The sequence below is a fragment of the Fringilla coelebs genome, assembly GCF_963513975.1.
Source record: "Fringilla coelebs genome assembly, chromosome: Z".
Classification (NCBI taxonomy): domain Eukaryota; kingdom Metazoa; phylum Chordata; class Aves; order Passeriformes; family Fringillidae; genus Fringilla; species Fringilla coelebs.
Genome location: NC_140031.1, coordinates 10668007 through 10683559, shown reverse-complemented (window position 1 = coordinate 10683559; position 15553 = coordinate 10668007). Strand labels below are relative to the sequence as shown.

Genomic DNA, 15553 nt, shown 5'->3' with positions numbered 1-15553 from the left:
GTGCAGGCTTTTGCCAAGAATAACTAACTTTATGAAAATTTAGATCTACAAACCAACAGTGTTACATCTACTTTTATGTGATCTCTAATTCCACTCAGTCTTCCTTGTGTAATAATGTTCTCTATATTACTTTTGTCTGTGTGTTTACAAGAGCTGATTGCTCATCCTTCCCTCTCTCTCAAAAGCAGATTTTGGAAGAAATGTAGAGTGTAGTATGTGAGAACATAAATGTGGTGATGTTGGCTCTTTCCAGGAAAAAGATCTGGTTCTTAGCAATTGTAATACTTCAGTGTGTGATGGCTGATGTTGATCCAGAATTAAGTGGTGTATCATAGCAACTAAAAATGCATGGTTAATGGCCAGATAAAATGTTCTTGAAGCTGAGCAGTTCTTAGTTTACACAAACTGAGCATGGGTTTTGTGTTTTAAAGAACTAGTGAAGTTTCAAATATGGCATTCTAGCCCTGTCTAGGGGAAACTAATATAAGAAACTTCACTCAACTTTTCTTGTACCAAAACAGGAGAGTCTTGAAGAAAGCCATAGAAGTTGCTGAGTGTCTCGAAATACAACATACAAATGTTCTCCTCATAGGTAAGAATTTAATAAGATAGTCCTATATATTGATTTGTTTAAATTCATTTTGAAGTGAATTAAGCTGTAAGTTTATAATTATGGTAGAGACTTGCTAAAACTCTTACAGCACTCAAATAAGACACCTTTATCTCCCACATTTCTGGAATACTTCCTGTAGTTAAAGAAAATATGGTTAGCACAGTTCCAGGATATGAATGAAAAAGCTGCTGATAAATTGGCAGGAGAGTCTTGCATAAAGAAGAGGTAACATTCCTGTTTCCCAGTTTATTTTATTTAAAGTCTCCTAGGCCCTTTGCTGTACTTTAGGGGCATGGGAACCATATCCACACAAAGGACCAGTAATATGAAAAGTTCGAAAAATAACCTTTATATTTTCTAGATATATGTTGGATATTCTGCAGACTCTTTATTAAAAATACATGGAATAATATCCTTGCTGCAAACATGTTGAGCAGTTTATTTTCCTAGAGTGAGTAATCACATGTAAAACCAAATCTAAAGTTAACTATTAAGTGACTCCTGGATTGGTAATTTAGTGGAGTTTTTCACACACATTGCCATTTGAAAATGGCAAGACATGTTTTCTGGAGGCACCTTTTGGAAAGGTGAAGACTGTATATTGCATGAGGAGGCAGTCTCGCACCTTGTGAAAATAGGTGTGTAGGGTAGGAAGGGTGAGGACAAATGGCTGGGCTGAGGGGCAGTGTGTGCTTGTGGGAGACTGAAGGGCACAGGCAAGTTACAGTAGTAAGGGTTGGGGCTTGCAGGTTTTATTGTCAAAGTACTTTCCTAGGAAAAGTGTGTAAGTAACCTTAAATTTGGAATTATGGATTAGCTTCTCTCTGACTTGCAAAAATGTCTGTGCTGCTCTGATCCTGGAATACAATTTTGTTTATGTGAACATGCAATGCTTTGCTTTCTTACATAAAGTTTGAGGAATGGCTCAGTGTAGAATGTGGTTTCTGTTCTCCTTTACAGAAGAGAGTGCTACTGATCTGTGCTGTGTAATCTCGAGTCTGGTTCAAGTGATGATGGATTCATACAGCAGAACAAAGTCAGGGTTTCAGAGCCTTATTCAGAAGGAGTGGGTGATTGGAGGACATAGCTTTTTGGATCGCTGTAACCATTTACACAAAAGTGAGAAAGAGGAGGTAAAATTTTTAAATTGCTTTCCTTACTTACTATTTATAAGCTTACTCAGCATGAGGAGGGATTTACCTGTTAATCCAGAAGTTCCAGTTACTCTGAGGAACTTTTGTTTTGTTTTATGGGTTGGTGTTTCTACGGTGCCACTGTTTTTGCTGTTTAGAGGTCAGCAATGGTTTTATTATTAAAGAGAACAAATGAAAAATTTCCCAGTCTTGGAATCTTTCGAACGTCATGTATCCTGTGCCCTTGGAAACTTAAATGGTAGTAGCATCCATAGAAATAACTCAAGTTAATTGCCTATTCCTGTCACATCTGGAGATCAACTTTTTACTGTCTTGCTTTGGGACTAGATTAGATTGCTATTCGAAAGGAAGTAATAGGTGTAAACTGACTAATTTTGATTAAGAATTGATATTAAACTAGTTTTGCTTTGCCACTTTTGAAAGGCTTCATAGTGGCAACTTTTAAATTCAGAGTAGAAAGTGCTCATCTCTTCTGTCAATAATTGGCCAAGGATAACTCAGATAATACTTCTTCAAATTTCAGCCAAATGTACATGCAGCATTTCTGTAGTTAATCAGGTTTCTTGCCTTAAGATTTGTATTTGGAGACATTCGATACTATAAAATAAATAGTTTGCATGGTGGAACAATTTTAACTTTTTCTGAAACTGATGAAATATTTTGTTTACTTAGGCTCCTGTTTTTCTGCTCCTGCTAAATTGTGTTTGGCAGCTGGTACAACAGTATCCTCCAGCATTTGAGTTCACAGAAACTTACTTAACTGTCTTGTCAGACAGCCTCTATGTGCCTATTTTTAGCACTTTCTTCTTCAACTCTCAACATCAAAGAGACAGTAATAAGGTAAGGGTTTGGTATTTTGTGGATGCAGTGTGTTGGAGAATGAGTTTGACCAGCAAACAAGGAACACTCAAAAAAAGCTAATTCCCAACAGCACCTTTTTCCTTACTCATTGTACTGCCTTGAAGGGTGCAGTACAAGTGCAGTTTTGGCTATAGAGAGGCAAGTTCAGAACTTGGGAGTTTATGACGACAGAAGGAATACATTACCTGTAATATGTAGCTGCAGTTTCATGTTTAATAGCCTTCAGAGAAATTGGAGCTCCTTAACCTACAAGGAATATCCAGCTGCCTGGCAGAATAAGTTATCTATGAAATTCTTGTATAGTATATTCTGTTGTATTCCAAAATCAACATCTCCTGAATTTATATTTGGTTCCTGATCTTCTCTAGCCTAAGCGCTAAGAAGCTAGGAGCAATAGGACTATCCTCTGCCAGGCTGCACAAACACTAAAGGAAAAAGTGAAGATTACTGTCTTTCATACAAATAAATTGTTGATCACAAAATCTAGACCAGTAGCACTGCATGACTGGAGTTCCAGCTTTTGGTGTTTGGAATCCTAATGTGCCCCCTGTGTTTAAGGAATACAAATGTCTGTCTCTTGCCCAAGTTACAAAATGTCTTTTTTTCTGAGAATATTTCACCTTATTTTCATCTATGAAAGTCTGATTGCACTATTGTTGTTCAATTATTGAGCACATAGAAAGCAAGAGTGTTGTTGCAACTCTGTGGCCTTTTTTCTGAAAACCCAGTTTCTTTATTTCACCTTGACTTAGTTAGAATTCCCTTCTAGCGGTATTAAATGTGACCTGTTTGTTTTGGCAGAGTGGGGAAAGCCTCAAGACACAAAGTGGTCCTTTCAGATTCCTTACCGTGTGGGACTGGTCTGTGCAGTTTGACCCCAAAGCCCTGGCCTTCCTGAACAACCCTCTTTATGCAGAGAAACCAAAACCAGATAGAAGTCAACGGAAGACTGCACGGTTCAAAGTAAGATATGTGCTGCTAAACTGTTTTTTCAATTCTAGAAATATTTTGCACATCTTATTTCAAATGTTCTCACAGTGAAAGTATTAGCGCAGACTTTTTTTAATTGACAAAATACACATATACCTCAGACCCACCTGGATCTTAAGAACCCAGTTTGTATGCATCATAGTTGTAAATAACTCTTTTATAGTTCAGAGCCATGAAGTTAGGGATTCTTTTTCTTCATACTTCTATTCAAGTCTGTTGGTAAGTCATGGGATTTAATATTCAGGTGAGTTGCAATGATGTGTTTGAAGGGAGTTTATTTAGCTGTTCCATGGATTACCTGTCTGAAATACATAGGTTTGTGATTGCCTCCCTCATTTTGTCTGAGTGTAACTGGAGTGTGTGTGGGCACTTGGAGTGGGAGGGGGACCAATAACAGCAAAAATACTGTCTAGAGTATGGAGGATTATGGATGGACCACTTCATTACTGGCATGTAGCACAAGCTCATGGAAAAATTTTTGGAGTAGCCTCTTTCAATTGCAATTCATTGGTAAATTGTGTCCTGTATAAAGCATTCTCATGTGAGACACTGCTAGTATGATCTATAGCATTTATCTGAGATTCAGTGAGGGACCACTGGATAAAAACCTATAAATAAAGTACTCTCTGATTTCTAACTAGCCTAAACTAAACATGGATGCTGGCAATACTGAAAAGTAAGCAAAGGGTTTGGCTTTTTCAAAGACAATTGCTTTATTGGTGTTACTTTTGGTAAGCAGGGAAGGAAGCTGGCAACACTCAGTATGCTCTGTAAAGTACTTGATGTATTGCAAAATAGCAATTTAAACACAGCCACTGCTTTTCTATATAGGTCAAATGACTATTGCATGCAAGAGGTTCCTGAATACAACTTCATTTTTCTTCCTCTCAAAACTGCTTTCTGAAGTCCCATTCCATTAATATTTATCTGAATATTTTGCCTTTTTTTCCTCTTAAAGCATCAACGGCAACTTTCTTTGCCACTGACACAGGCAAAGCCTTCCACGAAGAGAGGATTTTTCAGGGAGGAAACAGATCATTTAATTAAAAACATTCTGGGTAAAAGAATTGGCAAGTTCATAAATTCTTCAGATGAGCCCCCTAATAGCTTAAGGGAGTTTTATGATAGCTGGCATAGCAAACCTGTCGACTACCATGGTCTTCTGCTGCCGCGTATCGACGGCCCTGAAATCAAAGTCTGGGCACAGCGTTATCTGCGATGGATTCCTGAGGCCCAGCTCCATGGTGGTGGAACAATAGCTACAGCTGCCAAGATTTTGGACTTGATGGAGGAAGTGCAAAGCCTGCAGGTGAAAATGGATGAAGAACACAGTCAGGCTGTTTCTGGAGATGCACATTCTGTTCCCATGCTGAGAAATTCTGCCCGTTTGTCATCCTTGTTTCCATTTGCTTTACTGCAGAGACAGTCTGTCAAACCAGCTTTACCCACTAGCACCTGGAAAGACTTGGAAGATGAAGATGACTTGGTAAAGAGGGATGATGAATTTGTTGATCTAAGTGGGGATATGTTATAACATGTATGTAGATTACAGTATGGATTGTATGTGGCTAAGCACTGAGTTTTAATGTTGTGCTGTATCTTCATATAAGGAACTTGAGTATCTGCAAACTGTTTAATGGGTTTGTGGGGTTAAAAATCCTTGATTGGAAAGAACTACTTGCTGTAATTAACTGAGCATGTTTTGAACTTCCATTTCACGAACAATATTTATTGCAGAACCATATTTTTAGCATAGGTGTAATAAAAATGGGAGTCTTGGCTGTAGTAACAACATGGCCACTCAGTTAAAAAAAAAAAAAGAAAAACAGCAAAAGAATACTTTCTGCTGTAAAGGTAGAATAGGTAGAAGGATAAACGCATATGGCAACAAACATGCTATCTTAACAGAACATCTCTTTCCCCTTACGCTAAGAGTACTGGGAGTGGAGTGCTGTGATTTGCAAATTTCCCCCACATGTAAACAGTGAAAGATGCAACTAACTGTGCACCCACAAGTCAACTTTTGACAGCTGAGGAATACTCTTGTGGTCACCAGGCAGGGGTTTTCTGTCTGCTGTTGGATCAACAGAAGTCATGTGCTTGCCCCTTCCCCTTTGTCAGTGTTGGTCTGTGTGGTGTCATGGTCACAGGTTGGCTGCTCTGAGCCTGTGCATGCATTTAGCTCATGGGTCAGATGCAAGAGCTTAATGACACATTTCAAGTCCTAATGTATGGCTGCTGTGCTACATGCCCTTGCTGCCTTGGAATTTTATGTTTGCTCTTAATTTTAACGAATGAGGTTTCAATTTGCCATGAGTATGTTTTCTGCTTTTAAGTAGAGAGAGACTTTCATTGGAACTTTTCCCCCATTGATGCCAGTTGCCTTTAAGGCTTTCTGTAGCTTGCACTGAGACTCTCCACATAGCAGGGAAGACTCTTTTCCTGTAGTCCTGCCGTGAAGCAGGATTTGCAGTCTGTTGCACCACTTGTCATGAGTTGGTGGTACAGCTTATGAATGTGGTGTTTATAGAACACTCATGTCCTGTTGCTGGATGTTATAACAGTACCTCAGTGAAAGAAGCCATAAAGAAATGCCTGTTGACTTGGATCTACTGTGTGTATGTTTATACAAATTTTTACTGCAAATAATTATCCTTTGTAAAGCTGAATATTCATTTGACTGTCAGATCTGTGTTTAACCCTTAAATTCTGTAATACTCCAAGAATGGATTCACATAGTAAAATCAGTTACACTGAGAGGTTACACATTGAATATTTTCTCTGTTCTCATAACAATTTAGAAATCCATGCTGGAAAACTTAGCTGGTGGATAAACTGTTGCTCAAATTTGATCAGCTCGGTGAAACTTGGGGATATTAAACTTTTGTTAATGACTTATCACTTCATACTGAGTTGTATTAATATATAGCAACAATTCATCAGCAGCCCTCTAAAAATAAATTCTCATAACGGGGAGAGAGCTTGATGCAGCTATGCCAAACTGAAGCTTTCCAGCTCTTAATTGCCTTAAAGTCTTAGTGCGAGGACAATACTTGAGTTTGTAGTGTTTTATTTAAAAATACAGTAGTACTATGCTTTCTTCTGTGATATTTACAGCTAGCACTTGCTAGAATGGGCTGTACAGCACATTTCCTTCAGACTTAGTTGTAATTCATGTGACTCATGTATGCAATAATACTTTGCATGTTGAATGAGCAGTGTACTATTACGGTGAAGAAATACTTTTCCTTCTAAGGTTATTTGGGTTCAAGGGTGGAGTTTTTTAAACGCTGCCATAAAAAAAAAGTTAAAATTATTTTCTATACTTCTGATCAAACTGTTGTAATGTTTCAGTCATGAAGATTGCATATTTGTATTAAAGAACAGATGTTGGACATCTTATTTGTACATAAATTATCAGAAATATATATATAGAAGAGAAGTATATATCTGGAATTGAACATGATAACACTTCTAATGTAGAGTAAATACCATTGTTGCTGGTTTTCTGCACTGAAGGATTTGAAATATACTTCATATTTTTACTCCAGGCTTTTGTTTATACCTCCAAGTTTTTACACTGAATGCAAGCTAGCAATTTTTCAGGTTTCTATCTTCTTTTTCCTTCTTTTGATTAAATACTGTTACTTCTCTCCAGGCTGTTTGAAGAGTGTCAATAAAATATACTTTGAACTATTCATCCTGAGATAAGAATGTATGTTTAAGGTCCACATTTCAAGTGAGGCACTAATCACAGCAGACTTGACAATCTGCAGTGGCGAGGCTTTTCTGGTTATATCCTGATTTTTACAGACTGTTTTGGGGAAGCTGTCCAGTTTTGATCTGGCTGTACTTCTGATGCCACCAATGCAGGAGAGAGGACAGTCCAGTGCAATGAAGTAGGTAGGATGGCTGTGGGAAGTTAAAGGTGATCTAGAAATTGTCTGCTGACTGTCTGTATTGGGGGGTTGTTAAGGAGTGTTTGTTTCTTAGCAACATTATTGCTTAGTGTTGTTTTCTTAGCAATATACTTCCCCCATGTCCATGCGTTGTTACTCTAAGCCACTTGAAATTGCCAGGGGGGCGTTTCTCAAACCATATGTGTGTTTGAGATGGACTGAGGTAGCCACAGTAAGCTGTGGAGCACAGATTTTAAAATTCCACTTTTTTCAAGATGCTGCAAACTGCTAGCCCCTGGTGAAAGGTGGCACTAGTGCAAATCGCACATTAAAAACCCATGAACATTACAAGACTGTGCCAGCTTTGTTCTTGAAGCCCCACACAGCAATAGCTGTGGGTCATGTTGTACCACAAGGTGTGCCTCTGCCTCGCCCACACCTGCTAAAGACCAGCAATTGTACTTTGACCGCTTGGCTTTGATTTAGGGCTGCATTCACTATTGAAAAGGCTCAGCTATTGATGTGCAGCATAAAGGAATGCAAATATGTACTTCATTAAGGTGTTTACAGCCAGCTTGCCCTTCTGATCTTTTCCTCCAGCTGAAGCTTTTTCCATTTGTGCTTGAAGCACGGAAGCATAACTTATTCCAGAGGCAGGTGAATACTTTCTGCTGATGGTTTCTTACAATGGATTAGTTTTGTCACAGCAGAGGTCACCTTCATTCTAAACTACCTGGAGACCTCATGCAGTATTTATGGCTGGGTGCTCCTTCACAAAGAGCTAGGTTTTGCATAAATCTCTAAAAATTGTGTGAAGGGCTTAATTTTCTGGGATAGGAAGGAGATTTGAGTAGTGAGCTTAGCTGAGTCTGAAAAAACATTCTGTGTACAGAACTATACATGCACTTCCAGGAAAAATTGGGGAGGGTGAGGAGTAGAAGGGGCAAAACCCTTCTTAGGGTCTTGCTTAATTTTTCTTGGTTTTTAATAAAGTCAATGTGACAAATGCTTTTTGCCAGCATTTGCAGGATGACAGAACTTGGTGGGATAACAGAGTTAACTTCGAGAGGAGTCTACACAGAAGATAAGAAGAGCTGATACTTGAACTGGAGAGACAGTTATGTGGGGAGGGCACCACCATGTTGAGTACAAAGGGAATGGGGTTATTCAGCCTGTGTTAGAAGGGCATGGCTAGACATTTACACACAGTTCTGAGCCCCAGAGGATTCCCTCTGCTTGGGTGGTAAGTTTGATGGGTCCCAGCTTTAAAAGTGGTGTTGAGGCTGAAAAGATGTAATAGAGGACTGCTATTATTTTGGCAAGTGTCTGGGTGGGCAGTGGATGCTCAGTGCTGCCCTGGTTTGGCTGCTGTGGAGCCCTGTAGAACAGTAAACGCTGGTGTTCAGTCATAGCATTTTACTCTGCTTTCAGCAAGCATTTGTTTTCACATAGCAACCCAGTAAATGAATAGGCACTTACCTGAACGTTATCCCTTGATGCTTAAAGCAGGTGAATAAGACATGCCTAGGAAATGCATTTGTAAATTTTTCTCATGAACAGCAGATCTAGAAAGACTGATTTCCTGTGGCCTTGACTTTCTGGCCAGACCACTCAATTTTGTCCCTTCTGACATTTCCTGCCCTTGCCCATGCCAGAACATCTTGGGTCTCCATCCATCTCCTCCCTGTTCCTAAGTCATGTGCTGTTCCAGCTGTTTATAGGTTTGTCACCGCAGCTGACTTGCTGGACAACTCAAGCACTATGACTCAGGTTCCTGGGGGCAGGTAATGCTCCTGACTTGACATGGCCTGGCCTCGTAGCCTCCAGATTGCCTGTTGGAATTTAGCAACTTCTGAAATAATTTTTTGTCAAATACCATCAAAATTGTTCACTGATTTTCAAAGCAGGTGATGGATGGAACATTGCTTATATGTCTGGTGTTGTTAATAAGGAAATCAGGGCAATGCAACAGAAACCTCTGTACCTGCAGCTCAGGCATGATCCAAATCTGAAGTTCTCAGGCTAAAAGCAATGCTTCTCTCAAATAGGAAAATCTGCTCATTTACAGTCAAGTCAGGTATCACAGTTTTCTCTTAAAGCAACATTTTTAAAATCTTTCATTTTGTCTGTTTCTGGGTCCTGAAATAAAATTTTTATTATAGTGTAGAAGCCAAAATTCAGTCTATGGAACCACTGAATTTCCTGGAAACCAGCTGATATTTCTATGAGTTCTGAAATTTACAAACCTTATTGCTATCTGAAGAAATTTTCCAATTAAGAACAGCTAATGTTACTAGAAATAATGTACAGTTTTGCTAACAGAGTGTAAACCTTCAAGTCTTCTTAAGACTTTTAAAAGTCAGAACTCCATGGGCTCACTTCGCAATCAGTGGGACTAATTTCCTTTTGTTTTTGAGATGTTCATTGAAAGTATATTTATGCATGAATGTGATGACAGAGATGCTAATTTCATGTAGAGGGTGTAAGTGCCCTTGCTTTATGTTTTGGTGATGCAAGAATATATTTTCACTCTCACTCTGACCTCAATTCATAAATCAAAACAGAATGTTCCTCACCACCCTCCTTGAGTTCACTATACACATGAACCCAGTTGGTTTCCTACAAGCCACTTCCTGTATTTTCCAGTTTCCCATCCCAGACTTTCCACTGTGGATTCACCATTAGAAAATATTTCTTCCTTTTCTGATGGTTGTTCAATTAAACTTTGGAAAATACTGGTTTTATACCCGCCAGTTGCACTTAGTTTTTCCATTTGCAGGAGGTGGTGGGAATATTTGAAAGCCAGATGAGAAGTGCTACAGATGACTTAAGCAGAGTACAAGCTCTCTTACTTCCCTGCCAATACAGAGCATGGTTTTTCGGGAAGTTGTATTGTTATATTGTTGTTGTTGTTATTTAGAGTGAGTAAAATCTTCCTGCACAGCACTTTTTCACAAACAAAACTGCATCAAAGAAAAATAAAAGCAGGATGAAAATCCCAAAATGTGTTTTCTAGCGCAGTATATCTTCTGTAGATTCAGGACTTTGTTGTGACGGTGCCTGCACAAGCGACAGCAGAACAATGGTCTGTTCTCCCAGCAGGTCTGGGATTAGATTACACCCGATCTGCAGCAAATGCAAGGAGCTGCCAGAGGGAGTCCTGCTAATCACTGCCCAGCAGTGCCCTCACACTGCTGCTTGCCAGCTGATTTTATGGAAATCAGTGTTTTGCTTTTGGGGATTAGCTTTCCATCAGATCAGCTTGATCCAAATCACCCCGTGGGGATGCAGGGGGAAACAAGAGGAGCAGATTGTTTGAGGATGCCCCTCTCACTTGGCAGCCCCCAGTCGGAGCAGATGAGGTGAAAGATGGAACCACAGGTGCTGGAAAAGTCACTCTCCAGCTGCTGTGCTGCTGAGAGAGATAAATCCTGGGAACCACCTCTAATGTGCAGCGAGCTGAAATGCTGTAAATAGCACACATGGCCAACTCCAACTATTTAACACTTCTGAGGGAAAACAAAAAGACAGGGAAGAAAGAAACACAATCCAAACCAGCTGTGTTTTGAGGTTGCCTGTAGAAGCCTTAAAGGATGATTTAAAGTGCAGCTGCATTGGATCTGACCTGTTTGCCACAGCAGGAAAGTAAGTAAGGTGAGCAAACCCAGTGAACTCAATTTATGGCCATCAGACGTGTTCTGATGCTCTTCAGGCCTGTAGTTCCTTTGGCTGTGCTTTGGTTGGGCTGGCAGAGTCTGAAATACAATTTTGCTACCTGGGCTGTGAGCAAGCAGTGATTGAGGGCAGCTGCTGAAAAGCAAATATCGTGTTCTGACTTGTAATCTAAAAACAGCCATTGCTCAGAAGGTGGTTTTGGATTCCTGGTGCGTTCCTGCTGTTCTCTTCAAAGCTTCAGCCACACATAGGTGAGCTGACTGGTTACTCCCCCACACTCCTTTAGCATATTTTACTTACTTCTCATTTGTATTTAGGTTTAATGCAGGTGATCTGCTCTGTCTATAATCTGCCCATTAGCTCTCTCAGGTGTAGAATCTAGTACTTTCTCTAATTTTCCATGAAAATTTATCTGCCTAATGTTGTTCTGAAAGCAATGGTCCTTTTTATGATTCAAATTGCAGCTGAATAGCTGTCTGGCAGAAATGATGATAAAAAGGGCAAGTTAGTGAAAAGATATACAGTAATAATAAAACCGTTACTCAATGGCTTGGAATTAAGTAGAGGCTGCATGAATATGGCAAAGGTCCGGAGTTCTGTAGGCAATAATGAATGCTAGAAGCAGCTGAAATACAATTACCAGGGATCCAGAATGATTTCGGCAGCAGGAAATGACTGAACATAAACTTTTTTATAATCTTTGGGTCTCATTAAAGTAGTAATAGCCCTTCTTGTGCTGGTTGCTGACATTAATATTCTGTCTAGGTTGATGGACATCCTTCTCCTCCTTGGATGTTTTCCCTCTCAGTTATTGATACACAGCTTGCTGCCTTCCAGTTCCAGCCTTAGAAGGAAGATGTCTCCCCAGCTGCAACACACAGAGGGAAAAGTTGACTGACATCTTTGCATTTGTTAGGGGAGCCTTGCTTAAATGGGTGTTCCCTGCCAAGAAATTTCCTTCGAAAAGTTACGTTTAGTCAGTAAAATAACACCTGAGCGTGCCAAGCTAGAGTTGAAAAAAAGTAAATTCAATCATAGGACTGAAAAGAAATTCTTTAATACACCTGAATTGAAGAAAGGAAAGAAGAATTAACTCTTTCCATGGACAGGTGGGGGAAAAGACACACTGGCTGGCTGTGCCCCTGCAGCCCAGGGAGGTCCAGGGGGGAGCAGAGATCCACCTGCAGCCCCTGGAGGAGCCACCCCAGAGCAGGGGGATGTGCCTGAAGGAGGCTGTGAGCCCGTGGGGAGCCCCTGCTGGAGCAGGCTCCTGGCAGGACCTGTGGCCTGTGGAGAGAGCAGCCCAGCTGGAGCAGGTTCCCTGGCAGGACCTGTGACCCCACAAGGGCCCACAGTGGAGCAGCCTGTTCCTGAAGGACTGCACCCTGGGGAGGGGACCTGTGCTGGAACAGTCCATGAAGAACTGCAGCTCATGGGAAGGACTCACCTTGGAGAAGTCCATGGAGGATTGTCTCACTGGAAGGAACCCCACACTGGAGCAGTGGAAGAGTGTGAGGAGTCCTCCCCATGATGAAGGAGCAGCAGGGAAAACATGTGATGAACTGATTCCACTCTCAATTCCCTGTCCCCTTGTGTCATGGGCGGAGTGGAGGCAGGGAAACCATGAAGGAAGCTGAGCCTGGGAAAAGAGGGAGGCATGCCCTCCTTGAAAAGGAGAAGGCCTTTTTAAGATTCATTCTTACTTCTCGTTAATCAACTCTGATTTAACTGGCAGTAAGTTAAATTAACATCTGCAGGTGTTCACCCAGTTACCATCACCCGTGGTGGTAACTGCTGAGTGACCTCTCCCTGTCCTTATCCCAACCCATGAGCCTTTAATTTTATGTTCTGTCCCTGCCCTGTTGTGGAGAGGAGTGACAGAGTGGCCTTGGCAGGCGCCTGGTGTCCGGCCAAGGCCAACCCACCACAAACACTTAAACACAACTGCACCCCTTAACAGCATCTCTTCAACTGTGTGAGCCTTTTGAAAACCTTTATAGCAGGATTTTCAGTCCCTTTAGGTATGGCTGAGTATGGGGATTTTTGAAGGAATTTTGAATGTGTTAGAGATGGGATTTCTGACTTTTTTAGATTATGTGATTTATTTTTTTATCTTTTATATAGACAGGAAGGGTGAGTTCAGCTTACATCCTTACTGCACTGTTCAGAAGTTCACAAGACCCTTAGTTATAAGACCTTTTAAGGATTTATTGACCAATAAAACACTGCTAAATAAGGATATTTATGTTTTTGACCCAACACTTATATATATTTCATCTTAGGGACTCATACTACAGTGTAAGCTTTCTTAGCCAATCATGTTACACAAACCTACAGTACTGCATTCTAAACTTCTTGTTTACCTTTGTAACTACTTTTATTTTTTTCTATATCCTAAACTCCAAAACTCTAAACCACCTTCTTCTTAATTCAACCTCTCTCTGCTTCAAACCATAAATCCACATTCTTGCTTCTAGTACCTAAGTTTGGAAGCCTTTTCCATGGTCTCAAATAAAATCCTGTGTTTAATTCTAAACTTTAGCTTATGGGCTCAAAGTTCTGAGAATGCCCTGCATTTTGGATTCCAACAGCTGAGTTTAAAAGGTGTTGACAATGTATTTCATGTGTCTCTATTATTTGTTCAATTTGTTTAACTGTTGGTCTGCAGCTAGGGGCAGCCACATTTGCAGGATGAGCTTGTTCAGTGAGAATCACCCACCGATTCAGATCTCCCAAGCCTGCTGAAGGTCTCCCTGGGCCTGCCAGGAGAAGGTACGTGTTGCATTAATAACTGAGTTGTCTCAGTGTGGCCACCACCAAATCCTCACTGATGAGCTATGGCAATCTAAGCAGTCTGTCTCATATGGGGCAGGCAGCAGCTGTGCCACCCCTCAATGGTCACTTTGGTGGGCCAATTCCATCAGATTTTTGAGATGTATTTGATGGCAGTGAGGAGCATGAAGTGAAGGACTGCTCTGTGGAGAACTGGTAGAGGAGAAGCCTTTCAAAATGGTGTCTGGGTCAGGTGCTGGCTCAAAGAGCTGTTTGATTTATCCTGTGCTCAAAGCAGCAGGGCTTCTTACATTGTTGTAAATAAACCAAACTGCATCAAAGAAACTTTATTCCTAACTGAAGTAACCTATTGGACACTGAGCTGGCCCAGTCTTCGTGCAGAAGGGAAACTGGCAGATGAAGGAGAATTAGGAATCTTGATTTTTTTACTTTTGTCAGCTGTGCTAAAGAGCCATAGTAAAAAGTCTACTTTGAAATTGTTTTATCTGTCTATGAATTTTCAAATTTCTGTGCAACATCATCTTTCCAAAACAAACATGCCAAAGGAAAGTGGTAAAAATGTAATCTTCTTCCCTAAACAGTCTTGGTCCTCCATATTCTATGCTGTGTTTCCTCATGTTAATGGCAAAATGGAGTCCCTGCTACAGTCTGCTTCAAGCGCAGCTTTATAAAAATCATTTACTGAAGTTTTACTTCCGATGCAGTACTATAGCTAGGAGCAACATGGCCTTGCAAAGCATCAAAAATAGTCATAAACCAGGATGTCAGAAACACTTAGCACTTTGTATTAGCCTCGTGTTAATAATGATGAGCAAACACACATTCAAACCTGACATTCATATCTGAGGCCAATTTATAACCTTGAGGTCATGTAGGATGTAAGTAATGCTTTGCTTTTGGCTGCAGGATGCTTATGACTGATGGTAAAATGAGCCAAGCTGGTTCTCCAGTTCCAGGCTGAGTTTGCACAGAGGGAAACAGAATACATTTGATTTAAAGAAGAGAGAAAGTCTTAATTTTGGGTTTGGGATTGTTTGGTTTTGGGTTTTTTTTGCAGAGCTGTGTTTCAGAGTGGGACATGCTTCCAGGACAAGGAGTGCTTTCTTTGCTTTGGCACAGTGTCTGGTCCTGCTCTCCTGCTCTGAGCAGTGCAAGATCACCTTGCTGGGCTTCAGCCACAGGTGTGTTTTGACCTTTAAGGCCTGTAAAAGTTTGTGTCTTCTGCTCATGTATTTATTCTGCTTCTGCATTTGTTGCTTGGGTTGCGGTTTTCTAAAATTTTCTTTCTGAAGGGCTTAACTGTGTACTAAACAGGTGTTAATTAAAACCACTGTTTTATCCCTTAGCAAAGAGAATTAAGCTGGTACCTAAGTAAATATTAGGGAAAACAGTGAGAAAAGGCCATACATACCAAAGTAGGACACCTTGATGCAGATGGCTGACTCATTCAGTGTGACATAGACTGTTAAATATGGAAAGCTCAGATGTCATTTGTTGTACCTCAGCAAGAGCAGAAAGAGATATATATATTTATTTTTTTTTTCTTCCAAAGATGCCTTGTAAACCAG

General features: G+C 40.5%; 1 protein-coding gene across 1 annotated transcript in view; it reads left to right on the top strand.

The window, feature by feature from the left end:
• The window catches only part of MTMR12 (myotubularin related protein 12), a 33002-nt gene extending 25731 nt beyond the window's left edge, over positions 1-7271 (top strand). The window contains exons 12-16 of the mRNA XM_084225901.1: positions 522-592; positions 1574-1746; positions 2440-2607; positions 3430-3591; positions 4577-7271. Of these exons, the coding sequence (XP_084082027.1) occupies positions 522-592; positions 1574-1746; positions 2440-2607; positions 3430-3591; positions 4577-5152 (1150 nt within the window). The 3' untranslated portion in view covers positions 5153-7271. The remainder of the gene's footprint in view (positions 1-521; positions 593-1573; positions 1747-2439; positions 2608-3429; positions 3592-4576) is intronic.
• The last annotated feature ends 8282 nt before the right edge of the window (positions 7272-15553 follow it).